At 44.5% G+C, this 27,569-nt stretch overlaps 1 protein-coding gene across 1 annotated transcript in view; it reads left to right on the top strand.

The window, feature by feature from the left end:
- The first annotated feature begins 5,489 nt into the window (after positions 1 to 5,489).
- The window catches only part of DUSP22 (dual specificity phosphatase 22), a 47,592-nt gene continuing 25,512 nt past the window's right edge, over positions 5,490 to 27,569 (top strand). The window contains exons 1-3 of the mRNA XM_069853602.1: positions 5,490 to 5,738; positions 12,303 to 12,336; positions 20,468 to 20,550. Coding sequence (XP_069709703.1) covers positions 5,718 to 5,738; positions 12,303 to 12,336; positions 20,468 to 20,550 — 138 coding nt within the window. The 5' untranslated portion in view covers positions 5,490 to 5,717. The remainder of the gene's footprint in view (positions 5,739 to 12,302; positions 12,337 to 20,467; positions 20,551 to 27,569) is intronic.

The following is a 27,569-nucleotide window of genomic DNA, read 5'->3' as shown; positions in this document are numbered from 1 at the left end:
TTGATATTATCTGTTAATGGAAGGGGAAAGGAGAGGAATACGACGCAGAAGGAGATGATAGTCTTCCATCTACCCTGCCTGTTGAGAACAGCTTCTTAAAGCTGATTTTTGCTGAAGTAAACCACAATGTTTACTCCCTTCAGTTTCAGGACGTAAAGCTTAGCTGCAACGTCATTGATTTTGATGACATTACTGCAGATTCACAGTGGCATAATAAAAGCCAAATTTGGCCTTAAGACAGTGAATTTATCAAATGGCAAATGAGTTCTATTCTGTGAATACATGGCAATAAATCAGAGTGCTATCTCTTCTCTCCAGAAAACAGGCTTTGAAATGCTTTGGCAATGTTTATTACAATGTAGAAATATTAAAATGGGAGGGCAATGAGTCCCCCAAAATCTTTCCCTTCCATTGACCTCCCTCTCAGCACAGGTAAAAAACAAGCCCAATGCTATTTATGAATTTTAAGGTTTCGTTATTTATTTCTGATGAAACACTTGCTTTTCATCAAATCATTCTATTTCAGAGGAAAACCATTCCATTAGCTATTTCTGACCAATCATTCTTTTTATCTCCCTTCTTGCCACCTCTGAGAACTAAGCTGTGACGCTGCTTCAGGGGAACCCAACCCAGGCCTTATCAGTTCCTGACAGATCATGTATAGCCGCCTTCTGCCTAAGGCTGAATGTGAGCTCAGGGTTTACAGAAAGCAAGATCAGAAGATAAGAAGTAAAGAGTATTTACTTACTTATTTTTAACATAGTAAGCTCAATGTACTGTCAAAACAGAAGTTTTGTCTAATATTTTAAAGAGGTACACTTTCGGTATCAGTTTAGTTGGTTGTTAGTTCTCAAGCAAATGCCTAGAAGATGATCGCTGCTGCTGAAGACTCGGCATTGCCAGATGTGTTTGGGTGCAAAGTCAAGAAGTAGCGATTATTCAATTTATCATCCTCATATCGCAAAGAATTAGAAAAATCCACAGATTTGTAGGATTACAGGCTATGCTCAAATGATCTCTCTTTTCAGGGATACTGAAAGCTATGAAATTCAGCAAGAGTTTTTTTTCTCTTATTTTTTGAGTTCATTTATTCTGCCCAGTCATCTCAGGATAGCTTGCTTTTTAAAATGTGCTTTCAAAATATTAAAACCAGTGCAGATACTAAGCACAAGGACTAAGATCTTGAGAACTAACAATGAATTTTTTTTAGATTTACTAAAGACCTGCCTCCCTAAATGCCTTATGTGGTGGTTTATTAAACAACAGCTGAAGAAGTAAAACAACCAAGTTTTGGAATAATTGGCAAGAGAGACTGGTCTGGCAACAGTATCAGGATTCCCCCTCTAGACCTGTGGGGAGGAAAAGGAGACACTAAACATCATAGTAAATGTTTAAGACACCAGTGGCTTTCCTCCCACTGCTTTTTCATCTTGGTATGTTACACTCTCCCACTCTAAGTTTTGCTCTTTCATTCTAAAAAGCTGCATACGTGCAATAACATTCTAATAAGGGAAAGCACTGCAGGGTGAAGTAGGCATCCTGAAAGGAGTCACGAAACTTGAAAATAAAACAGAGAATCACACTTGCCATTCAGAACGGGAATGCAGGACACTTCCTATTAAAAAAAAGAAAAAGCCAAAGGACTAAGATATATATACACTTGTTTTCCATCTGTAGTGTCTAATATAACAATTTCATGTGAATTGCCCATGCACAGTACTTTTCAAGGCTCTTTGCAAAGATCACAAATATTGTCATTTACATTTTACAGATGGAGAAAACAAGTTTTAGGGAACTGAATTGACCAGCCCAGACTCTCAGAATATTGACTGAAAGGTGTTGTAGTTACTATGGACCTCTTAGCACAACACAGGTCCCTGCAGTTATCCAGGATATTATTAATTGTTTATCCTTTTGTCTCACAAAAAGAAACTGCTTGCCAGAGTTGCTGACAAGGAATTTTTCATTTTGGGGGCAGAATATGTTTGGTAGTTATTATGGCAAACTATGATTCATATCTTCTGGATCTCAGTCATATTTTGCATGGCATGAGAATAAAGTAAATTATATTCTGGAAAGCTCTGTGAATGAAAAATTAAAGCCAGTGTCTGTGATAAAGCTCACTGCTCTGCTTTTCAGCAATGTTGAGGGGGATGGGAGAATTGCAATACATAAGTCATGTGGCTATCCCTCCTGGCCCTACAGAGAAACCACTCTTATGTTTTAGTGGCTAATAATGACATGATACACACCCCAAACTCCGTGGAAGCTCAGGGAGGAGTAGGTTTAGGAATGGTTCAAAAGCAAAGGCAGTGTCTTCCTGATGCTTCTCTGTTCTCCTGTGAGCCAGGAAGGGTCAGGCATTCTGCTAAGTCCAAGAAGCAGGTGTGGAGTATCACATAGTGAAGCCAAAGTCCTGATCCCAAACGATCCAGGTTGAAGCATGTATTGGCTTCCTACCGCCCTGCTGGCACAGTTCCATGAGGGAGACCCAGGTAAGCAGAAAAGAGCAGGGGCTGGCTTACACTGAGCCTCCCCTAACATGGATAGAGGTGCAGCTCAGAAGCACTCCCAGGGCCACCCAGCATAGATACAGCAGAAGCGGCCTAGCCTCTGCAGTCCATGCTGCTTGCTTTCCTCCTACAAACCCCGGATAAGGCTACTCAGCAAACCTCGTGCTAGCACCCTGACTTCCCACTGGTCACTTGACACACCCAACACGTGGAAGTTGGTGCTAAACTACCTGCTGGCTGCAGATCACTCAGGAGCCTGCCCTGCCTCCACTGCCCTGGGTTGTGCTCTTCCAGCAGTGCTGCTCTTGAGGGTGTTCCCTTCCCCTGAAATTTAAGCATCTGTGGTGACGATATGGCTGTTTCAAGGCAAGAGTTTCCCACCTTCTTAAGCAGTTAAACACATGGCTTAACTTCTCTTGACTTTCAAGTGTGTCATTGGCTTCTGTAGGAACAGCACCAGTTTCTGAAGATGTGGCAATCCGGTGGCAAGCCACTGCAGAGGCAGGTGTGGTCCTGCTCCCTGTCTCCGTGTGTGCTAGTCTGACCCCACAGGGAGTGGGCTCTCACCCCCCTGCTTTCTATGGGGCTAGTTCTCCGAATGAGTGTGGTGTTGGGTTAGACAAGTGTTGAGGTTGCTTAAGGAAAGGATCACAGCTGTACTACTGAGGGTAGCATGGAGGTGTGTGATCACCTCTTTGGCAACAGCTGGCATTTGACTGCAACTGGAGGTTGTGAAATCATCCCCTTAGAGTGCCTGTACTGGCAGCCACTTCCTTTCTGCTACACTCCTCCCTCACTCATCTATCCATCATTTCAGAGTTCATCTATCTATTATTTGATACCTGGCTTTGCTGCCTGTTGACTTTACCCTGTTCTCCATCTTTCACCATTCCGTTGCCTATCTTGGACTGCAGATGCCCCTGACCCACCCAGTCCCAGTGCAGCATGCCAAACAAATGACATCTTGTCATCACTTATACACATTTCACACTGACACATGTATAAATGCATAAGGAACCCGATGGCAGTCACACAGCTGCATCTTTCTTTGTTTTGCATATGAGCCACTAAAGATTTTGGGGTTTTGGGTGGATGTTATTGGGTTGGTTAATGGCAGAGATCTTATGTAGTAATACGCGGTTCCTGCATATTTAAACTGCATGTATCCCTCAAGTCCGTGCCTGCGTTCCTTATTATATTAACTCTTCAGAGTAAATTTCCTTCATCAACTACCAAATCACCACACCTCTGCAGAACACATCTCTATGCAAGAGGGATGTGGCTGTATCATAGAATCATAGAATCACTAGGTTGGAAAAGACCTTTGAGATCATCAGGTTGAACCACACCTGTCTACTACTAAACAAGATCCCCCAAGAACTTCATCTGCCTGTCTTTTAAATACCTTCAGGGCTGGTGACTCAGCCACCTCACTGGGCAGCCCGGTCCAGTGCCTGGTAACCCTTTCAGTGAAATTTTTCCTGATGTCTAATCTGAACCACCCTTGGTGCAGCCTGAGACCACTTCCTCTCTTCCTATCGCCTGTCACTTGAGTGAAGAGACCAACACCTGCCTTGTTACAAGCTCTTTTCAGGCAGTTGTAGACAGTGATCAGGTCTCCCTTCAGTCCCCTTTTCTCTAAGCTAGACAATTCCAGCTCCCTCAGCCGCCCCTTGTAGGACTTCTTCTCCAGCCCCTTCACCAGCTTCGTTGCCCTTATCTGGACACACTCCAGCCCCTCAATGTCTTTCTTGTAGTGAGGTGCCCAAACCAAACCCAGTATTCGAGGTGTGGTGTCACCAAGGTTAAGTATGTTACATTATGATGTTGAGGCTCTGAAGCGTGTCCAGAGAAGAGCAATGAAGCTGATGAAGGGGCTGGAGAACAAGTCTTACGAGGAGTGGCTGAGGGAGCTGGGGTTGTTTAGCCTGGAGAAGGCTGAGAGGAGACCTTATTGCTCTCTACAACCACCTGAAAGGAGGTTGTGGAGAGGAGGGTGCTGGCCTCTTCTCCCAAGTGACAGGGGACAGGACAAGAGGGAACGGCCTCAAGCTCTGCCAGGGGAGATTTAGGCTGGACATTAGGAAAAAAATTTCATTGAAAGGGTCATTGGGCACTGGAACAGGCTGCCCAGGGAGGTGGTTGAGTCACCATCCCTGGAGGTGTTTAAAAGGTGGGTGGATGAGGTGCTAAGGGGCTTGGTTTAGTGATTGATAAGAATGGTTGGACTCGATGATCCAATGGGTCTTTTCCAACCTAATGATTCTCTGTGTGTGTGTGAGAGAGATCATGTAACATTTAACTGCACATTAGGGAGCAAAAGCATGGGCTTGGAAGGACTGCACACGCCCTTGAAGCCAGGCCTGCCGTGACTCCGCATGGTCACCTTTCCCTGCCTAAGGAGGGGGGGGGGGTGGCCCAGGTGGTCCCAGGGTCCCCTTTCCACCTCAACCAGTCTGGTTTCTCCGATGTCGGCTTCGAACTGTTCGCCTCCCCGCCTCCGTTCGCCTCAGTGAAGGCCGTGAATGACCTTCGCGTGCCTCGCCAGCGCCCCGTGCCCGCAGCGCGGCCGGGAGCGGAGCGCACCGACAGCACACGGGGCGCTTCGGGACCCCCCGCGGGGCCGAGAGGAGCGGGCTGGGAAGCGGGACCCAGCAGCCCCGGCGCCACCCGCGCGAGGTCGGAACGCGCCCGCTCGGGGCACGGCAGCGGCAGGTGAGGCGGCGCCCGCCCTGCCCGGGCGGAGCTGCGGGGGACGGTCCCGCTACAGGTGGGGGGGAGGAGCCGGCGGCGCGGGGGCCGACGGGAGTTGTAGTCCGGGCTTGCGTGCGGCAGGCGGGAGGCGCGGCGCGGCGAACTACAACCCCCAGGGCCGCCCGCGGCGGCGCGGCGGGGCTGCAGTCGCACGTGGGGGCGGTGGCGGGGAGGCAGTTCCTGGTGGCGCGGCCCCGCGGCTCCCGGCTCCCGGGGCCGGGCGAGCGGAAACCCGCCTCCAGCCTCCCGGCAGCCAGGAGAAAGCCGCGGCCGGGGCGGGAGGCGATGCGCCTCTGCGTCGCCGAGCCGCCCTTCATTAGCAATTAGCTCGTCCCCGAGTCGTCCCCCCAGCCTACCCCGCCCCGGCACGCACTGTCCCATGCGCGCTGCCCCGCCGCCCGCAGCTCGCTAGCCCCCGGCTGCTCCCTGCCGGGCGGGTCGCCCTAAGCCATGGGGAATGGGATGAACAAGGTAACGCCGCTCGTCGTCGTCGCTGCGCGGGGGTGCATGTGCGTGGGCGAGGCGCAGCCGTGCCCGGGGGGGCCCGCCGTGACACCCCCCTTCTCCCACCCCTTTGTCTCGCCCTTGGGCGACGGCCGCCCGCCCCAATAAGAATAAAAAAAAAAAAAGCAAAACCAAAAACCCCAACAAAACCGCCAAAAGCCAGGGCAGGAGAGGTTTTTCTCTTTCAGCTCCGGGGGTCCCCCGCCCTGGGACGAAGGGAAGGAGAGCGGGGCTGTGCCGCTCCCTCGGGGCGCGCCGCCGTCCCCGCCGCAGCGCGGGGGGGGATGGTTTCGGTGGTGCTTCCCAGGCCTTCCCAGGCTGGGGGCGGCCTCACGCCGTGTCCCGTCGCGTGTCCCCCCTCCAACCCGTGCACCCCAACCCCAGTCGGGGCGCCCTGGGGGCGGGGGGGCAGAGCCCGCACCCCTCAGCCTTGCGGCAGGACCCTCGGCGCTGTGCCGCCGGCCCGGCGAGCGTGGGAACGTGTCTTTAAGTTCCCCGCGTCCCTTGGCGCCCCCTCCCCAACCTAGGGGGTGTCCCGCGTCCCCCCGGGGCAGCGCAGGGTGGCAGGCGGACACGGGCAGTCACCGAGCGGGGGGTGGCCCCGGTGGACGTGGCGGCGAGGAAGGAAGATGGATCTGTTTTGCAAAGGGTGTTGGCTCTTTGGCAGCGGCGCTGACTCCCCTGGCACGTCGCGGTGGTTACCAAGGGGCGACTGCGATTTTTCTCGGTACCTCCACCTGTGTTGCAAACCCAGGTCTGGAAGCGTGGTGGTAACTAGCCTTTTATATATAGCTTACTATGAGAAACAGAAGTTGAGTCATCTCTTCTGTCGAACATCCTGCTCTGAGTACTTTGAGCGTGGCCTCTGATAGAGCGGAGAAGAAATAGAAATAGCTGTTTGCAAGTTGTCCCAGTCCGACATCCTTGCCCTTGTAAGTCAGATGAGTGAATGTCCAGAATTCTTAGCTTGCCACCTGGGAGGTGAAGCGTTTTCATCCCGTGGACTGAAGCATTGAAATAGAAACTTTAGGCAGGGGAAAGATCTGGCTGGTTAGTCCAACAGAGTTAGCAGGTAGGAGGTAGAACCTCTCTTCATCTTTCTCTTCATTGTTTTGTTTCCAAGTCTGGGGATAATGTCGTGATATGCAGTCACTCCTTGGAGGTACCTTCTAGGAGTGGCCAGTGTTGTGGTGTAACCCCAGCCGGCAACTGAGCAGCACGCAGCTGCTTACTTGCTTCCCTGTGATGTGACAGCTGAGAGAGTCGAAGGAGTAAAAGAAAACTCATGGCTTAAGATAAAGATGCTTTAATAGGTAAAGCAAAAGCTGCACATGTAGACAAAGCAAAGCAAGGAATTCATTCACTGCTTCCCATAGGCAGGCAGGTATTCAGCTGTCTCCAGGAAAGCAAGGCTCTATCACGCCTAATGGTTACCTGGGGAGACAAACAGCATCACTCTGAAGGTCCTCCTTTCCGTCTTCCTCCAGTTTTATATGCTGAGCATGATGTCATGTGGTATGGAATATACTTTTGGTCAGTTGCAGTCATCTGTCCTAGGTGTGTCCCCTCCCAGTTTCTTGTGCATCCCTAGCCTTGTTGCTGGTGAGGTGGTGTGAGGAGCAGAAAATGCCTTGACACTGTGTAGCACTGCTTAGCAGTAAAGAAAACATCCCTGAATTATCAACACATTATCACAAATCCAAACCCCATACCAGCTACTGTAGCCCCATACCAGCTACTGTAAAGAAACTTAACTCTATCCCGGCCAAAACCAGCACAGCCAGTTAGGAAGAAACACAGCTGCAGAGGCTTCTTTTAATCCTGTGGTATGTTCTTAGTGTTTTTCTGGGAGTGTTTGAAATTATCAAAACATTTAGGGGGGTGGGATATGGGTTGCTAAAGTTGCAGTCAAGGGGAGGAAGACAGTTTTCAACCCTTTGAAGCTTAGCACTTTGTCTTCATTACATCTTGCTGTTTTACGATGTGGGCAGGAATTGGCAATCTATGGCTCCAGGCAATAAGGTAATTTAAATTCTCTTGAGTGTTGCCCTGACGTTAATAACCAGAGCGTTTTGGGACAAGCATAGCACACACCTTCCTTCTTATGGCTGTATCCAAGAGGGTGAAATGTTCCGCAGTTCAGGAAGAACTGGCTCCTTTAAGGAGACTACAACAATGTTGGGTACCAGCTATCAGGGTTTATTTTTATAGGGATCTTGTGTGTAGGTCTGGTACTTGCCACCTTCAGAATGTGCCCCTGGATCATCTGTTTGTTTTGATCTTGTGAGTCAGCAAACGTTGGAGGGGCAAGGGGAGGCGTGGAATCATCAGTGCTGATGTTGGGGGTATTTGCTTGACTCAGTGTAGTCTGTCAATGCAAATTGCCTTCATTTCCAACTGAAGTGTGTTTTTTTGCCATAGAGCTGTATGTGGATGGCAGGAGAAAATAAGCAGCTTATCCAATGGTGGATTATTTCATTTAGGGCATCTCTTTGTACTGATGCCAGTGGAAGAGGATTAGTAGTGACCTGTAATGGGGTATGGTAAGGAAAAGCTCCAGAGACTGCTACAGCTGCTGTGGCTGCTCTTGGATGCTGAGCCTTTCTCAGTGGTATGATCTCCTATTTTTCTGTCACATGATATTCATGCATTTAGTAGCATATAGCTAAGAAATATGCACTTGACTTTAAGTGGCCGTTAGTGTTGATGAAAGGCTGGAGGCCTGGCATTCTTTTTAGGTGGGGTTTGTCTTTTATTGCTGGTTTTTCTCTGTAAAATTAGCTGTGCTTAGTTGTGTTCCCTAAGCCCACCCAAGCCTCGTGACATTTCCCAAATTAAACTGAAAGCATTGGTTCATAAATACCCTTCTTATTCTGTTCAGGGAAGGAGAATTGGATATTGAATGTGCATTGACTGAGCTATTATTAATTTTCAGTGCTTTACTTTTTTTTTTTTTTTATATATATATTTTAAGTACAAGGTGAGCAATGGGGTCTGACTTAGGCAGTTGTCTAGGTGGCCTGATTTGTCTTCATGCCTAATGTCTAACTTTGACTGGTATTCAAAGTTCAAGCTGAAATCTGTGGTTGAAAATGTTTTCCAGGAGCTGAAGTCTGGTGGCTGAGATGGTGACAAGAGATTATAGTATTTCGATTTGATTATCTCTGAACAGGATATGCTTAGTGAAGAGTTTTTCCTGGGTTTTAGTTATTGTTAGTCCTGTTACTGTTAACTGCCCGTTATTCATGCATACTCTTCTGAAGGGGCGAGTTGAGTGTTATCTCTACAAAAAGGGCAGATAAGCCCTGTTCGTTGCAGGCGTTGATTCATAAGAAATGTAAATCAATGTGGATAGTTACAACTGATGCAGCCAGTTCTATGGAAGCCAGTGAAACTGCGCCACTTCGTGTCAGCAGTGAATCCCTCTCCTTGACCGGTAACAGTCTCCTGTACTCCTGGGCAAGGTAGGCTCACCTACTCCTTCTACAGCACCTGACTGTCTCCACAGAAAGTCTGGTGAACTTCTCTGAAGCACTCATCATACTACTGCACCTAGAAGCGGTGTTAGGCAAGGAGTTAGATGTTTTATTGTAAGTATATATCTACATGGGAAACAGCAGCAGAGTAGCCCTTTAAGCCATTTTCCAGAGAGGTGTATTTTCAGAGAGGACTGATGAGAAACATTAGCAACTGGAGATACTATTGTCCATTGCAGGGCGCTGTCTTTGTGCAAGGTGGAGAACATGAGCTATTCTCATGTGATGTATGAACCAAGACAGGCGTTGCTGTCCTTGTTGCTTGGTTGTCTACTGTTTTACATCTGTTATTTAGTCCGTGGTCATTTTTGCAATGTTTCGAATGATATAAAGATGCTACTGTTCTTATTCATAAAGCAGTGGTTGAAAAGTTCACAAAAACAACCACCTTATTTTTCTTCGCTTCTGACTCCCACCCCTTCTCTCTCACACACCCCTAGCAGCCATCAGCCTTCATTTTACACAGCCCAGAGTTGCAGTTGCTGAAGGCAGTGTGAGATGACACAGCTGAAAGTTCCCAGCCGTAGTCTAGTACCAAAGTATTAGTCAGCACGGCATGAAGATTCACTTCTTTCCAGGTAGCTTTCACCCATAGTAATGTTTCTTGCTTCTAGAATGACTAGGACAACAGGGCTAACATCTGTCCTTGGTTGCACAGTGTCCTAATTTCCTATCTAGCATACAATGTTGCTTCATAATGCAGAAATGCAAACGTCTGGATTTTTCCTCCTTTGCCAACAACAATCTCAGTTTTGCAACCCCCTCCAGTGTTTCTTGATATCTTTAATTTATAATGTCTAACCTTAATAACTGTGACTGGAATTCAAGCTTTTATCTTCTCTTGAGAGGACATATTTGATGCAGAAATAATGTCCTGGAGTCTATAAAGTGCTATAGTCTAGTGGTGGTGTGATTAGAGATTTGTGCTGCAGATAGGAAATACCAGAGAGCTATTTAAAAATATCAGAAGGGATTTTTTTTTTTCATTTTTAAAATTTTTTTTTCTACATTTAAATTGAGGGAGCTGGCAGGCATGAGCTGGTTGGTGAAATTTGTTCATAACTTGACTCTCTTTTGCTTTAAAGCCTGTATTTTGTTTGCAGAACTGGCCCTTAGCAATCACCCTTGGGTACTCTTCTCTCTGGAGCAGCTACAGGCTTCTAATTCCTAGCCTGGGATGGTGGTCTTTGGGCTGCACTTCTAGCAGAGTCATTAAATGTACTTAAAATAATGAATTGGTCCATGAGACTGTGAGTCTTCTGCATGTGGAAGGAGACAGCAGAATGTTGTCAGGGTTCTTTTATGTATTTGATACCTTGGCATTGGAAACTGTCTCGCTTTTTTTTTTTTTTGCTGTGTTTGTATGAATTTTGAATTTGTACAAATGCAAAATGAAGAGGCAAGGAGAGGGGAGAAAACTGTCTGAGCTTCTCTGTGCAAAACTTATGGGGGCCCATTTGTACCAGACTAAAGAACCATTTTCTTGTCTAGTTGGTGTTGTCACGCAGTCCCTAATTTGTAAGCAGTTCAGGGTACAGCAAGGGTCCCAGAGAAGTGGTCTCTCAGTATCAGTGGCAGAATCGAGCCCTGTTACTGCTGGGGTGACACGGCAGAGAAAGAGATCACCTAGCAAAGCTGGGAGGAAGGAATGTGTGCACAAACCAAAGCTGTGGGCAGTGTGAGAAGGGCTGCAAGTCTTCTTGTTTTCTGCAAGGCTAGATAAATAACAGTGAACAGGACGTTTTCATCAGATGAAAGCCCTGGAGTTAAGGCAGGTCAGAAGCTATTTTGCAGGCCATTCTGCTGGCCTGCTAACCTTTGCATGGTAAGCTGGGCTGCCTTTCAGCAGCAGGCTACAGTGAAACGAAGGCTGGGGCGATAATCCCTGATGTAAAGTCCTGCGTGACTTTCGGATCTTCACGGCTGCTGGACTGAGCAAAATGGGTGGAGTTTTCCCTTTAAATAGCTGCCCCTGAGAGACTGTTGCTGCTGTTGTGATGACACTTGGGTGTTGCTAAGGCTTTAGGAAGTCGGCGCTGACATATCTGTATTGGTGGTATGCTCTGCATGTACGAAATTAAAAAGGATCGTATGGTCTCAGTGGCATGGTTCTGGCCTCTTCAAAGGATGTGGGTGTGAGTCAGAAACTTCAGGTGATAGAGAACGAAATTCTTGGCCAGAAAGTGTGTTTGGTGTGCCCGGAGGTTTTTCACGTCCTTACTGCTCTCCCCCAGCTGGGAGGATTATGTGAGAGGGTGGGAGTGGTAGCAGTGCAGTGTCACCTGCCTCTCTGTACGTGTGCACGCATGTATCCTCAGACTTCACAGGCTGGTCCTCAGGCTGACCTTGAAACCTCCCCAGTTAAAGTCCTGTGACTGAGACCTGTGTAGGCTTCTGGGAGTGCTGGGGTGAGCGGGTAGATCTGGGAGAGAAAAATGCAACTAGTGACTTTCATCAGTTCTCTTTCTATGTGAATAAACAACTCGCTGTTTGCAGTGATTTCACCTGTTGAAGGACAGACCCACAGCGCTGCAGCCCTGTCTTCCACTGCTTTGCACTTCAAAAGGCTGTTTTGCAGTGCCTCGTCCAGCTTGCTTAGCAGCTTTAGGCAAATCAGCTTTTCTGTATGAAGTTTCATCATCAGTTGCATGAGGGTAACTCTTACCCTGCTGCGAGGGACAGGGGGAGGGATGTATTGCAAGGCCTACTTTATATTTGTTCACCACTTGTGCTGTCCTTGGGGAGCCTCCATTATGTGAGATTCCTCATGATGAATACTTTTCAGCTATCAAGAATACTCTCAAACCCCAGTGTACCTAGAGCTATGTAGCTTGAGAAGGTTGCAAAGAGGCATAAAATGTTGTTGGTGCTTTTTAGATTGCATTTGACAATAGTCTGCTAAAGTAGTATGTTCCATCCTGTATGCAAATTGAACTTTGTCAAATTGGTCTTACCACAAGATATCTATATTTGATACTATATTTCTTTCTCACAGATTCTGCCGGGCTTGTTCATTGGCAACTTTAAAGGTAAGATTATTTTTATTGTTATCTCTAGGATTGCTTAGCAGGCGTCTTAAGATGTTGTTTCACAGGCCTATGGAATTCTCTGACATCTCTGCAGCTTCTTTAACCCCGTCTTTCTTCACTTTTGGATTCACCTGGTAGCACTTAACGAAGAAGTTGTTTGCTGTCTCATCTGCGTGCTGTGCCGCAAGAAAAGAAAAATGAACGCCATCTCCTTGGAGCGTGCTTCAGATGGAATTCCTAAACATTGGCCTGCCATAAGTGATTCCTGCGCTTGGCAGGCAAGCCTGTGAGCTGGGCAGATTCTTTGCAAGACTTATTTGAAACCCTCCTTATAAGTAAAGACTTAGTATGCCTCCTGCTCATTGCTTTCATTATTTTGGTTATTTATAACAGCTGCTAAAGAGTTCTGTTATCGCTGCTTGTGAGACAGATAGGTCTGCATATTGCTGTCTGACCAGCGATACTCATGCTGTCTGTGTCTCAGATATAAGATTCTCTGGATTTTTTCCATTTTTGCATAAGATTTGTATTTTGAGTACAGAAAGACAGAACCATCTTTAGAAAACACGGGAAACTTCACGTAAACATTCAAATAAATGACCAGTTCTCAAAGCACTCTGTTAGCAGCAGTTCCGGCTGACCTTTCCAATTCAGAAGTAAACCAGGCATGCCAGTATAGTTGTTTCAATACATGTAGACCCTATATTTCCTATGCTTGTGTACAACAGCAAAGCATGTTTAGGCTGATTGGGACTCAGCAATATCCTGCCCTTCTTGGTCTGTGTGATATCACAGCTGGTCTATTAATATTGGACAACATCTGCCTTGTATTTAGATGGTGCTGCACCTCATTTCTGCCTCGAGCCCACCTTCTTCCCTCTGCTCCCAAAACCTGTCAGTTCAGTAGTTTTGGCCTGATCACCTTGAGAGGCAGCTCAGAGGTACACGTGAAATGAAAACCTGCTGTTTCACACAGTGAGATACAAACACAAGTACCATGGTTAGCATGTGAGAGAGAGTTAATCATGCCATGGAAAATGAGAGGATGAAGGGAAATTTATACTAGTGGAAATAGATAGTGAAAGGAGAAAAGAAAGGAAGCAGGAAAAAAGGAAAATAGAGGGAAGACGATGGTTTCAAAACCACTGTGGATGGACCACTGCATGTGCCAGTTACAAAACTAACTTGGTCATAGCTGTGTTGCTTCCTCTTCTTGTTTTCTGGTGGTTTTTTTTTTATTTATTTTATTTTATTTTCTGTCCTGTCAAATGATTTAGGAGAGGGATGGGATGATACTTGATAGTTTCAAACTGTCTGGCAGGATGAGCCCAGGAAGTGTGGCTCTTGGTCTATCTTTCTTGCTGTGGCTGTCCTGCTGCCTTGACAGTTCGCCCAGGGGAGTGAAACTCAGCCAGAGCATCTGTTTCTTGGTGCAGTTCTGTTTTCAGCTGATGAACAGTTTGACCAGCTGAGGGGAGTTGGCCAAGGTTGCAGAGTGAGTCAGCATCTCTGCCAATGCCAGGACCTGCAACCCTCTCACTCGTGCTGCTCTGGCAACTCAGTTGTGTGCCTTGCAGATGGTCCTTAAATGGCACGCCAGGTTAATTCTGTGCATAAAGTAGAGGTGTGCACATGAGGATGGCATGAGTGTTCAGTGTTTCTGGGAGTCTAGTTGTAAAAAATACAGGCTGAAAATCTTCAGCTACCTACACAGAAGAGAGTTAAGGATGGGTTCGCTTTAATTTTAGTGTTTGTGTTATAGAATTGGGTTTTTTAATTATTAAAAACAAACAAAATGTTTGTTTCTTGCTGTGGCCTTTGCTCACATTACATTTAATTATTATGTTCTACTATCTGCTGTTATAACCTCAAATTAGCTACCATAACTGGACAGGAGGAGAGAAGATTAGTGTTATAGTACTGCACTAATATAAAAGCAAATTTTTACAGTTTTGTATTTTTCTGTACCCCCATTCCTGAACACACACCTTCCCCCCTAGCTGCTTGAGAGCAACAGCAATGAGCTGTCTGCAGCAAAATAATCCCATTTAAGAACAGCCTGTTGGATAGTCACCGTTATATTTTTCTGAGGGAGTTTGATTACCATGTTCCTGGGGCATGTTCTGATTTGTGGCACTTTTTCAAAAAGTGACTAATGAATTTTGAGACTGCCATAAAGGGGATCGTTGACTGAGAATATTCAGCAGCACATACAGCTGGGATGGGTTAGAGTTTCCTGATTTGGGTAGCTGAAATGTCTAGATACTTTTAAAGACATAGATTTACAAATTTATTTTCTGTAATGTACTCTTGAGCAGTGTCCTATTTCTTCAGCTTGAGACTGATGGCTTGAGTTGAATGAAGTTGCATTTTGTCAGTAAGAGGAGCAGCACTAAATCCCTGGCATTGTGCATCTTGCCCGGACACAGGGCTGAGGCTTCGTGGCACCTTCTGGGTCTGTGTGCAGGGGATGGAGAGGAGGGAGCTTCTCTGAAAGATGACTCAGGGGAGTCTGCATCGCTCTGATCTGCCCTCTGGAGGATAGCTTCTCCTCCTTTTTCCAATGTCTCTTCAGGGAGCCCGAACAGGCAGACTTTCTGTAGCTAGGTCATGGAAATACTGTTCTATGCACACTCGTGTCTCCCTGCTGCATGGGAGACCTCTGGGGACACTGACAGATTGGGAAGGGGCACAGTTGTTCCAGATAAGTGCCTTCCTGCTGAGGGAAAGCAGGATGTTAAACACTGTAATCCTGGAGGGCTTTTGTCTGGAGAAGGAGTTCAGCAGCTTTTCTGACTGGGGAATTATTATTCAATATTCAGCAGTGTTTCTACTTTATGTATAGAGTTTCTTACTGTTTTCGTAGACCTAATCAACTTAAAACCAATTCTTGACAGTGGAAGTGAAAACTCCTCCACATTTGACTGGGAAGTAAACTGAGGCCCAAGAAAAACTTGTGAAATAAGTCTGTGGCATAAATGGGAGTTAAGCTTGGTGCTTCCAGTTTGTCTGCTGCTGCTACACAAACCTTAAGGCACACAGAATGAGAGGGGCTTCTCTAACAACCTTAGGGTCTTTAGGGTAGAAAGTTATGTATACTCCTGATTATGGAAAACACTGAAATACATGCTGAAATCCCCCTAAGTCCATGGGACTTCAGTATGTCTCTGGAAAACTTTCCTCAAAAAGCACAGATCTCAGCATGTGCATAAGTGCTTGTTATCGTATAAGATCTATAAGCATGATTCTACTCATCAATAGCCCATTAAACCTGTGGTATTTTCCTGAGATTTGAGATTGTACAGCTAGAGGGCAGAAAAATTCAAGAAGAGCTGCAGATGACCATAGGAAAAAAAAAAAAAAAAGACTGAGTTTGGACTGAAAGCCCAGAAGGAAACAGAGCTCTCTTGCTTCCTCAGTGAAAGTTAACGAGGAATTAGTTCTTTGCAAATGGGAGGGTGGGAGGCTAAGAGAGAAACATGAAGGAAGGGAAAGAGGAAGTTAATTCTTCCTCCCTCTGGTTTGGGGGGAATTCTGTTTTGTTCTAATTGTACTGTACAAACGAAATTCATTCCTCTCAAAAGACGAAGAATTTATTATGGAATTTCATGTCCATGTGTGTTCTGCACTGGAAGCCTGATGTCCCTTGAAAGGCACCTGTGCTCATGATGAAAATAAGTGCTTTGTTCCTTAAGAGACTGCTAAGTCAGGGCTTTTAAACCTTTGCACAAACAGAAAAAAAATATAATTTCTTCTGTAGGAGATTGTAAATGAGTGTTTCTTTAATTGGAAACCAAAAAGTATACCAGTAGCAAGCACCAGAGACTTGAGAGTGTTTTTAAGTTGAATATTAAAGAGCTCGTGTCCTTCCTTGCTTCTAATCATATTTGTAACATTCAAGTTTTTCCAGTGGAATATTTGGGGGATTTTTTATTTGAAGGGGAAAGCCATAATATGAGGTTTAATTCTCCCCAAAGAGTCCAGTGTTGCTGTGGATGAGTTGGAGAGTCTTGGGAAAGTTTCTGCCCTTTCCATTACAAAGCGTATAAAAAGGCAGTGACCACCAAGTGGTTCTGCTGTATTTCTAGAACCAATTAATTCCTGTTATCAGCTGCTTTTTTGGGGGTGTTTTGTGGGGGGTTCCCTTTTTTAAGGCTTTATTCAAGGTATTGAAAACAGGAGAGGGTGAAGATACCATTCCCTTTTTCAGGTTTGTCTTTTGAAGGAAGACGCTTCTTTAGGTGCTGACATTATAGACATTATGGTTGCTGACATTATGGTTGGACTTGATGATCCGGTGGGTCTCTTCCAACCTGGTTATTCTATGATTAAACCAAGCATTGGACCCTTTTCTCCGCCTTTCCAATTCCCCCAAAAGATACTTTCGAGAGGCTGGGACCTCTATATGTTAGAACATAATGTTAAGTGGGAACAGGAGATGTGGAGTTCGTGTTCATGTGCTTAGTTTCTGAGTGTGTTTCTGTGTGTGTGTCTCTGTGCATGTGGATCACTGGACTCTAGAACAAAGCTCTCCTGATGGGAAGCCATTCTCAACAATAGTTCTTAGTGCTCTGAACCACTGGAGACAAGGTTCTCTTTGGGTGTCTCATCTCTAGTTCTTGCCAAAGCAGAAAATAAAGTGTAGAGGAGAAGTTGTTTTATTTAAAAAATAAATAAGTCTTGTAATGGTGAAACTGTAGTGCCTGTACATCTGCAGATTGAGACTTAATACTGATGTCTTACTGGGCTGACTTGCCTTCTCTAAGCTCTTACCTTGTTTTTGTATAGATAGCCTAAAATTTTATGCTCAAAACTAAATACTTACCAGCTTACTGTGCTATAGGAACATGCCAATCTTTTCAGGCTAGCAACACAATCAGAAATGTGGACTTTGGAGGAGGAGATATCTTTAGTTTGGAATAGCAGGCTAATCGGAGGAAAGGTGACAAAATGAAAATAAACTAATGTCACTTATTTTGTGGGGACATTTAATCTTCTCAATTCATGGGTGAGTTGCATTTGGCTGCCAATCAGGTTGGGCTGGGACTAAATCCTGACAATGTTCCGGATCCAGGCCTACATCACTGTAACAATTTTTGTTTTCCTGGCAGGATGCTTTTTTGTTATGTTGTTAGTAGATGTGGAAAAGACTACAGCTATTTCTTCCCATCTGTTTTGAAAAAGGGAGAAATCTTTATTCCTCGCTTTCCATCTCTATAGAGGTTGTAAAATACTGATGCAGGAAGACTTTATCAACCTAGTATTGGAGTCCTTCAGTCATTGATGTGTCTTAATCGGAATGCTTGGACCAGTGTCATCTCCCTTTTGCGTATGGGGGATGGAAGGACAATATGCTAGATGATTTCCTCCCCAGCCACATTATGAGGCTTTCCAGAGCTGTAGGGAAACAAATTCTGATACTTCTGAGCTCTGGTCCCATTTTGATGACTTTGCCATTGCTTTTGCAATGGAGTGTTTGCAACTCTCTGCATGTGAGTACAGGTTAAGCTAGGAGTAACAGGATGAAAATGAGGGAAGAGAAGCTAAATATGGGTATGGGAGGGAGAAAAGAAGACTTCCCCGTTGTGAATTGTGTCTTTTAGGTGAGGGGAGATATTCCTGATGGCTTTGCTGATAAGTCCACATCAACTGAGAATCACTTTGCTGAATGAAACAGAATATTAGGTAACCTACTGTGAAGAATAATACCCCCTAGGGACTGAGGGACCCCTTAGGGATGCACGAGATGGACTCTGATAGGTTTCTTTCATCTTAAAATTTAGAAATTTCAAAATGATTTCAAAATGTGAGCCTGTGTATACACTACTGTGCTACAGTAAAAAAGTTAGACTTGCTGTGGTAATGGCGATTCTTCTGGCTTTTGGTGGACCTTTACCTAACCCCTTAATTTTTTTTTCTTTTGTAATTTATGATATGAGGCTGTGAGTGGCAGGATATCTCATTTGTAGTGCTGTTTAAATAGCTTTGTCTGTAGTATCTCTAGGCACTTATGGCAGGTGCCAGGAGGACTGGGGAAATTTCTTTTGTGTAAACTGTTCAAGGTTTAGATCCAGAGAATACAGTCATCGGCTGGGAATGTTATTCTCCTCTATTTCTATGATTTGAATCGTTGTTGCCTAAGTATATTGAAGCTACTGTTTACCCTGGGATGTAGGTCTGGGATAGCCATTTCCAGTTTGTTTCTAGGAATATCTGGAACCTCACTGGTTTTCTGTATAGTCTTGATTTGTTGAAATTCCTTTACCTTAAGTCCTTGGTTACTGACAAACTACAGACTTTTATTTTTGTTAGTTGTACTGTGTCCGTTAGGCCTTTCAGACTTGTTCAAGGCAGTCAACATTTAATTTGGATCATATCTCCTTTTAAAGCTGTGTGCCTTATGTGGCCAGCTATTTCTTGCTGTGTGGGTCACACAAATAATTAGAGATTGGGGTATCTTTGTGCTAGTTATGCATCAACACCACGAATTCCAGCCAGCAAACCCTGAATTGTGTCCTTAGCCTTTAGAGAACAGAAAACAGTGATTGTTAGGGACACTTAGGCTGGCTTCTGGGCTTCCAAACCATTGCTTGCTTAGGTGCTCTCTGAGGAATTAAGACTGTCCTATAAACCATTAATAAATCTGAAGGTCAGATGGATTAGAAGACCTCTGACAGACATTAGTGTTTGTTCTTTGAAATGCTCACTCTGAGAGTTTTAGAAAGTTTTAATTGTTCTGTGAAGCTAGACCGTAATTCTGTTTCAGACTGAATTTATGTTAATTCTCTCCTGAAGGATTAGGTATCTGTATTGATTGTGCAGGCTTGACCAGCAGCAAGTGAAATCAATGCAATTTTGACTCTTCTTTCAATTTTATTAGACTTAGAAAAGCTTTCATAATTGGATTAGGTTTAAATTTTATTGCCCGTTATGGTGCTCACATGGATCTTGTTTATGGGGCAGTATAATTAAATGTCCAATTTCTCTTTGTGATGTAGGAAAGACTTTGAAACTTTATAGTAGAGTGGAATAAGATGAAGCAAGAGATGCTAATTGGACTCTTGCACATACATAAAGAATGTACAGGTGATGCTATTGTTATTTTTATACCTAGAGAGAGCCGGTTTGAAACCTTTGTGGTCAGTGCTCTTTTTTTTGTGTGCAGCCAGGCTAATGGGAACAGATTGCATGGGTAGATTTGGAAAACAGGTGTTCACATCACAAAACCATTGCTGTAATTGCCCTGGTGTGCTGTGCCATTCTCAAGCAAAAAAGTCAAAAGTAAATGGACACAAACTAACTTTTACCTGTATTGGTGGTCATTTTGTAGCACGCTAATGCTTTAGTGTGGGGAAAGTTGCTCACTGAGGACAGATAATCCTTTTTACCTTCTTTCTCAGAGAAACAAACCTATGCTTTCGCAGTATCTAGCATCAAATTTTCAGTCGCCCTAGTTTGCTTTCTAGTTTTGAATGTTTGAAACCCTTTGGTTACAGGTCTGGGACTACCTTTTCACAACTGTACTTCCTTGCTGGAGCGTTTTGCTTTTTCATATTTTCAAATCTTTATCATATCTAACTCTCTTCAGACTTAAATTATGTTGTATATTTGGCTAAATGCACATTTTTCCCTGCTAGTCCTCAGGAAGTAAACATCTAGTTCTCACTTTGGTTTGCCTGTTAATACCTCAATTCAAGTGATACGGTTGGCTTCAATTCTCACGCCTGGATATCAGAAAGTCTATCTGCCGAGTGAAAATATATCTCCTGAAGGGGGTTTGTGGGTAGAGAGAAGGTAAACTATTTCTTGTACAGCTTGTTCAGATGGCCATCACCTGCACACAGACATATATTTCAGATGCAAAATACATGAAACTTCTGACTTAAGAACACATTCCTGAGTCACTTAAACTTGTTCTTTTTATAGTATTTAATTTGTTTTGGAGCTAGAAGTGTGTTTTCCCGTTACCCACTCTGGTGTTCTAGAACAGCTGCATTGGGTTTTTGCTTTACTTTATGAAGCCTCTAAAAGAAATGTAGCAATAAGTCATTTTCAGCATGCACAATGGAAAGGAGAGTGGGCTATTTCAAAAGAGTAAAGAAATTCTCTTCCTTTTTCCCTTTTATTACAGATGCCCGAGATGTAGAGCAATTGAGTAAGAACAACATTACACACATTCTTTCAATCCACGACAGTGCCCGCCCTATGCTTGAGGTAAGAGGCGTGAAGGACTCCATGGTAAATCCATACGTTGCAGTTGACTGTTACAGGCATCTTGGGGTTAATTTCTTGTTCTGTACAGTTGGTGTTTTGAGACTGATTTTCTTGTGGAAATGTTTGACAGTTGTAGTTTTGGGATAGGGGCACAGATTTTGTTGTTGCTGCTGTTATAACAACAAGAAATGTAACTGACAAAGGAAGAGACAATTATGGTGTCAATCAATATAACACAATAGTGGGATTTTGTTGTTAGTTTAATAGTAAAGATATGTTGCCTTCTGTGCGGGTTTCAGGCATCGCATAAACAACATTCCTTCTCCCCCTTACCCACTACTAACCCTCCCTTGTACTTAGGCCTCTTTCTCGAATCTTTATAGGAGTTGGTTGTGTAAGAGGTTTGCAGTCCTTTTCTGTGTAAAGTAGCCTTCTTTAGGCCTGAGATGTGCAAGGAACCACTGCTCTCTCATGTGGTATATCTAATACAACAGAGCATCTGTATGTCTCCAACATTTCAACATGAAGCATATTAACCAAGCTGATCTGAAGAGATGGAAAGACTTAACTTGCTGTATCATCTTGAGCAATGAAAAGCTGGGACCAGACTCCAGGTCTTCTGTGTTGGACCATTGTGCTTTCTTCTTTACACCAGCCTACCATAGAGGGAGGGGGGTTCGTGTGGGTTTTGCTACACCTTGAAATTGTGCTATTGGATTTATGTTGGGAACTGTTGTCCTTTTATATTTGTTTATTCCCTCCCCGCATTTCACTTTTCATGAGATACAGCAAAATTCTAGGTAAGGCAATTGCTAGTGTTGCCCCCGAGATGCTGCTGGAAACCTCTGTTTTTCATTCTCTTCATGTAAAAAGTCTCTACGGAATTTCCACCCCTCCCAGGCTAGTCAATAGGTAAGCTGAACAAAAGATGTCCCTACTATGTCACAATTAAAACCAGAATGAGGTTAATGGTGAATTCAGGGTTGACCTTGAAGTGAGATGTGTGCTGAAGCAGGGCTTTAGCTTTTGACTTGTGCTGTCCATTTGACTTCTGTTGTGCCTGATGCTTATTAAGTCTGAAACATAGTGAATTTCAAGCTTGCTTTTAGTTGAAGAGAGAAACTGTTGTACTGAGTAAGGGAGACGTAATGTTTCCTCTAAGGTGCTGTTCTCTAAAGTGAATAGAAGTTTGATATGTTTTATTATTGTGATTAGAATAGTGGGAAGACTAATTATGGCACAGATCAGCTGCAGCCTCAGGCCAGTGTTTCTTGTGGTGGTGGTAGTTTTGGCAGCTCACATGCCACCTCCTCACTTGTGGTGGTGCATCTGTTTGTAGGGCCACATGGTAAATAGATCCGGGAGATTTTGTGGGTTAAATATAACCAAGTCACCATTTCTTCCTCTAGCTAGCCCCGCAAAAGACATGAGGGATTATATTTACCTGGATCTGTTCCCAGTCTGGTTCACAGTAGTGTCCCAATGCCTTCTTTGCCTCAGTCTTTAATTGTAAAGGAAGTTGTTCTGTCTGTGTACAAACCCAGGAGCTAGAGGAGCAAAATGAGGCTCCTGTGATCCAAGAGGAGGTGGTCAGAGCCTTGCTAGCCTGACTAGACACCCACAAGTCTATGGGGCCGGATGGGATTAATCCAAGGGTATTGAAGGAGCTGGCGGATGTGCTGGCCAAACCAGCCAAACCAAATAATACAACCATCAATCAGAAAAAGGAGGGGCGACAAAGGAAAATAATTAGGCTGTAGCTTCAATTGTGCATTCCCGTGCAAGGTGCCCTGACTCGCAGCAACGATAGCAGTTGACTTCACTGGTCTTGCTGCAGTTGATGACTACATGGCCAGTTTCACCACACCTATAGCATTTCACTTTGGTGCAGTCTTTTTGAATGTGTCCAAACTCTCCACAAGAGTAGCACTTCTGCTCATCTGCATGGTCACAGTCACGAGCCAGGTGGCCGGGCTTGCCACAGTTGTAGCAGCACTGCTCTCTCTCCCTCTTCGGCTCCTTGCAGTCCTTTGCAATGTCCTTCCATCATCTTCCAACAGTCCTGGAAGACTGGGGAAGTTCCACTGGACTGGAGGCTGGCTGATGTTGTGCCCATCTACAAGAAGGGTCGCAGGGAGGATCCAGGGAACTACAGGCCTGTCAGTCTGACCTCAGTGCCAGGGAAAGTCATGGAGCAGGTGATCTTGAGTGCTGTCATGAAGCACATGCAAGAGAATCAGGTGATCAGGCCCAGTCAACATGGGTTCACAAAAGGCAGGTCTTGCCAAACTAACCTGATCGCCTTCTATGACAAAGTGACTCGGCTGCTGGATGAGGGAAAGGCTGTGGATGTGGTCTTCCTGGACTTCAATAAAGCCTTTGACACAGTTTCTCACAGCATTCTGCTTTGGAAACTGTCAGCCTCTGGCCTGGACAGGCGCACACTGTCCTGGGTGGAAAACTGGTTGGATGGCCGGGCCCAGAGAGTGGTGGGAAATGGTGTGAAATCCAGCTGAGGCCAGTGACAAGTGGGGTTCCCCAGGGCTCAGTGCTGGGTCCAGCCCTGTTCGATGTCTTTATCAATGACCTGGATGAAGGCATTGAGTGCACCCTTAGCAAGTTTGCGGATGACACTAAGCTGGGTGGAAGTGTGGATCTGCTGGAGGGTAGGGAGGCTCTGCAAAGGGATCTGAACAGGCTGGACCGCTGGGCTGAGTCCAATGGGATGAGGTTTAACAAGGCCAAATGCCGGGTCCTGCACCTGGGGCACAACAACCCTGTGCAGTGCTACAGACTAGGAGAAGTCTGTCTAGAAAGCTGTCTGGAGGAGAGGGACCTGGGGGTGTTGGTTGACAGCCGACTGAACATGAGCCAGCAGTGTGCCCAGGTGGCCAAGAAGGCCAATGGCATCTTGGCTTGTATCAGAAACGGCGTGACCAGCAGGTCCAGGGAGGTTATCCTCCCTCTGTACTCGGCACTGGTGAGACCGCACCTGGAATCCTGTGTTCAGTTCTGGGCCCCTCACCACAAGAAGGATGTTGAGGCTCTGGAGCGAGTCCAGAGAAGAGCAACAAAGCTGGTGAAGGGGCTGGAGAACAGGCCTTATGAGAAAAGGCTGAGAGGGCTGGGGTTGTTTAGCCTGGAGAAGAGGAGGCTGAGGGGAGATCTCATTGCTCTCTACAACTTCCTGAAAGGAGGTTGTAGAGAGGAAAATGCTGGCTTATTCTCCCAAGTGACAGGGGACAGGACAAGGGGCAATGGCTTCAAGCTCTGCCAGGGGAGATTTAGGCTGGACATTAGGAAAAAATTTTTCACAGAAAGGGTCATTGGGCACTGGAACAGGCTGCCCAGGGAGGTGGTTGATTCACCTTGAGGCAGGGGTGGATGAGGTGCTAAGGGGCATGGTTTAGTGTTTGATAGGAATGGTTGGACTCGATGATCCGGTGGGTCTCTCCCAACCTGGTTATTCTATGATTCTATGAAAAGTACAGCAGCATGGCAACAAGTAGTGACTGGTTGAGAATGTACTTGCTGTATTCACTCCTGTGTGTAAAAGAAGTATTTCTCCAACTGTGCCTTCTGTTTTCTCAGCATGCAATATACTCTTTTACGTGCTGGTGATCCAGAAAACAACTGCTAAAACTTTTATCCAGTTCTTAAAGTGATAGAAGGATTGCAAGTTCCATGTGTTAGTCAGCTGATTATTAATTATTTTATCATTCATAGTCTTTCTGTGTTGCTAGTTTGCAAATAAATGCTTCTGTTTAGGAACAGGGGCCTAGAAAACATCTGTTAGGTTGTGTTACTTCCTTCATTATTTAAGTCTTTGCCAGGTCACAGGTAGGTTTGTTACAGTGTGTATAGCCTCACTGTGCTTGAGGTTTGTTCTCGAGTCAGCTGTAATCAAATAGAAATGCTTTTGCTCTGTATCTTACTCTTTCCCTTTCTTCCCAGATTTCACTCTTGGAAAGTAAGAGTTTGTGTTCAGAAATCTGTCTGTTGTTACTCAGACCTTTAAACGTGAATTGCAGTGCTATGAGAATCCTTTTTTTCCCCTGAGGTTCTTTGTTTAGTGTGTGTGTGTATTTTATGTGAGTGTTGATCAACTGTAAAATGTTGCCTTTTCTTGAACTGCAGTAGTTTTATTTGTCTGTTACTAGCAATATTTTATCTAAAGGACTTCCTACTTATCCTATAGGAAATGCTACAAATATTTCATTAAACAAAGTTTTCTGTGCAAGCCATGGAAGGTAAGTGGGTTTAGTTATTAAAAACCCCAAAATATTGTAATGTTTTGTCAAAGAAATTTTGGCCATTTTTGTCTGTCTGTGGAACAAACGAATATGGCTGCATATCTTAGCTCTCAAAGAGGTGGCAAATTACCCCCATATTGCTTGTCAGATTTTGAAGTTTCAGTAATGGCTGGGTTTGGTGCAGTAATACCAGTAATTTGGCCATGATTGATAGGAATGGTTGGACTTGATGATCCTGTGTGTCTTTTCCAACCTAGTGATTCTGTGATTGCTAGTACTGTACTTAAAGCTGATAGTGGAGGGCAGAGAATGAAAATTACTAACTTGGCTTCATTGTCCACACTCAAGAATGCAATACTCAAGAAATAAAAGCAAACATTAGTGTATATGAACACCAGCCTGCTACAGATTGTAGAACTTTTTTTGGCTTTAGTTACTTACAGCTTTGCCCTCTCTCTGATGTTACAGATCATTTTTTCTTGATTATGTTTAGAATATCACGGTACCTTTTGAGAAACATGCTTTCCTCTATGCTTTATTTACTGCATTGTTTGGATATATGTTGTTTTAGTTCTTTAGTTACCAACTTCCTAGTAAATTATTAAAGACTCTTTCTAAAAATATTTGTTGTATCAGTTTAGGTTTTATGGTGTGTGTCTGTTGAGAAGTAACTTAAAAAAAAAGTTTTCTTATTGAAATATGGTTTCAGACATTATCTTAATGATCATTTACAAACCATCATGAATTCCTGATTTATTGGTGGCTCATAATCAGATTTGGGCTTTAGTAAGTTATTGCGTACTTTTTTGCTGGAATAACTGGAAAAATAGGTTTAACAATGAGTTGAATTCTAAGACTTTTTATGCATTTAGACATTGGCAGCTTGCATTAAGTACAAGACCTAGGATTGTTTTTTAAGACTCCAGGTGATTTAGACTGAAGAAATTTTGCCAAAATCTAGCCTGAACTATATTGCACTATTTGCCCTGGAGTTCTTTTTGTATAAACTGTTTCAAGAAAATTGTCTTCTGATAAACTAAGTCTGAAATTAATTTATATTTAGAGAGCATCTTAAGGCTGTTATTCCCATTAAATACACCATTGTTACACAGGTTCTTAAGTACTTGTGTAATAATTTTGTAATTTAAAGATGCATGTTTATAACTCTATCAGAAAAAACTATAGGAAACTGGTGGTGTGTCCAAAAGACGGAACGGCGTGTCACGTGGAACAAGATTTTTTGTTTCAGATACACAGAATACAGCCCCTGAGTAAAAGCAGTGTCCAACAACATCACGGGTGTTCCCACAGAAGCAATAACCCTGGTGAATCAAGTTGGATCCTTCAGAGCAGTTTGGATGACTGCCCGTTGAACACGCACAGATGTTTTATAAATCCACACAAAAGCCATATATATGGGAGAATAATTAGGTTTCTTGCCACCTGCTTTCTAATGTATTTCTCAGTTAGGTCAGGTTTTAAAGTCTCTCTTCAGAATGTGGAAGGCACTGAAAGGCAGATGAGGAAACGAGTATCTCAAGAGCGTGCTTTAAATAATAGTATATCTGGCAGTGACTTTGTTGGATCTGTTGGTAGGGCTCCCATTTTTAAAGCTAGGACAAATAGCTGGACACCAAAATGCTGAAAGGTCTTACTGTTGTGATATCCATATATCTTAACCAAGCTCGTGCAGTCAGTGAAAACGCACAGAGAATGTCGAATCACTTCTAACTAATCCTGAGCAGTTCTTCAGCTTGTTGCTTCTAATGGTGCCAGCTAGTTGTTACTCTGCTGCATTAGATCTAGAATCTAACAAATTTTATGCCAGTTGATCTAAGTGAAGGAGGAAAAGGCAAATCTTATTGATCCGGCCAACAAGAATCTGGTTGAAGATCCATTGAAACTAAGAGTGTTTCTCTGTGTTTGATCCTGTTCTGGGGGATATTACATGGAGATTGAGTATGGGCCTAAGCCAAATAGGATGTTGGATTGGATTGTGCAGCTGCTTGCGGACAGCTGCATCTCAGTCTGGAAAGTGTGTGCTGTGGTAGATAGTTATGTCAAAGCAGCTGAACTTGGAGCATCCTTAAGCCTTACTTTTATCCCTCCCTCCCTGCACTCGCAACCACACACAATTACACTTAAATACAGGCAAAAGCAGGAATGCTTCCTCTAGTGCATTGGACAGTGATTGCTGTGTGTGACGCAGGAAGAAATACAGCATGAGTCCTGGTGGGAAGATATGCTGGAGGACCTTCTAGTCAGATAGTCATTCAAGCCCCATCCCAGGGAGGTATTATGCACAAAGAGAGGCAGGGATGGTCTGATGACAATCTGTGGGTCCCCAGGCAGAGAACCCTTCTTAGAGAGCAGTGTGGTATGCACGGCCAACAAGTGGCGTCATGGATTCAGACTGGAAGTAGACAAGGCTTTAACCATGAAGGTAAGGAACTGCTGAAATAAATTGCCAGAGACAACAGTGGACTTTATTGCATGGTCCATTTTTGTGTGGAAGTTGATTTAAGTAAGGCTGGGTTTTAAGTAAGGATTTAAGTAAGACAGAGGTCTCTGAGCTTTGCACTTTACAGTCTGAGCATTTCACAGTCCTTGGTTCATCTGAGATGCTTTGAGGTGCCAGTTTTGGTGACTGTTGTGTGCACCGTAGACACCTGTCCATCAGTCAGGAAATGAACTGAAACTATGAGCCTCTTTTACAGGTCCACCACACATTTGTCAGTTACTAATAATTTTACTGTTGTTCTTCAC

This window comes from Phaenicophaeus curvirostris, chromosome 3 (assembly GCF_032191515.1).
Source record: "Phaenicophaeus curvirostris isolate KB17595 chromosome 3, BPBGC_Pcur_1.0, whole genome shotgun sequence".
Lineage (NCBI taxonomy): Eukaryota > Metazoa > Chordata > Aves > Cuculiformes > Cuculidae > Phaenicophaeus > Phaenicophaeus curvirostris.
Note: the sequence above shows the minus strand (reverse complement) of the source record. Positions and strands in the feature narration are given on the sequence as shown.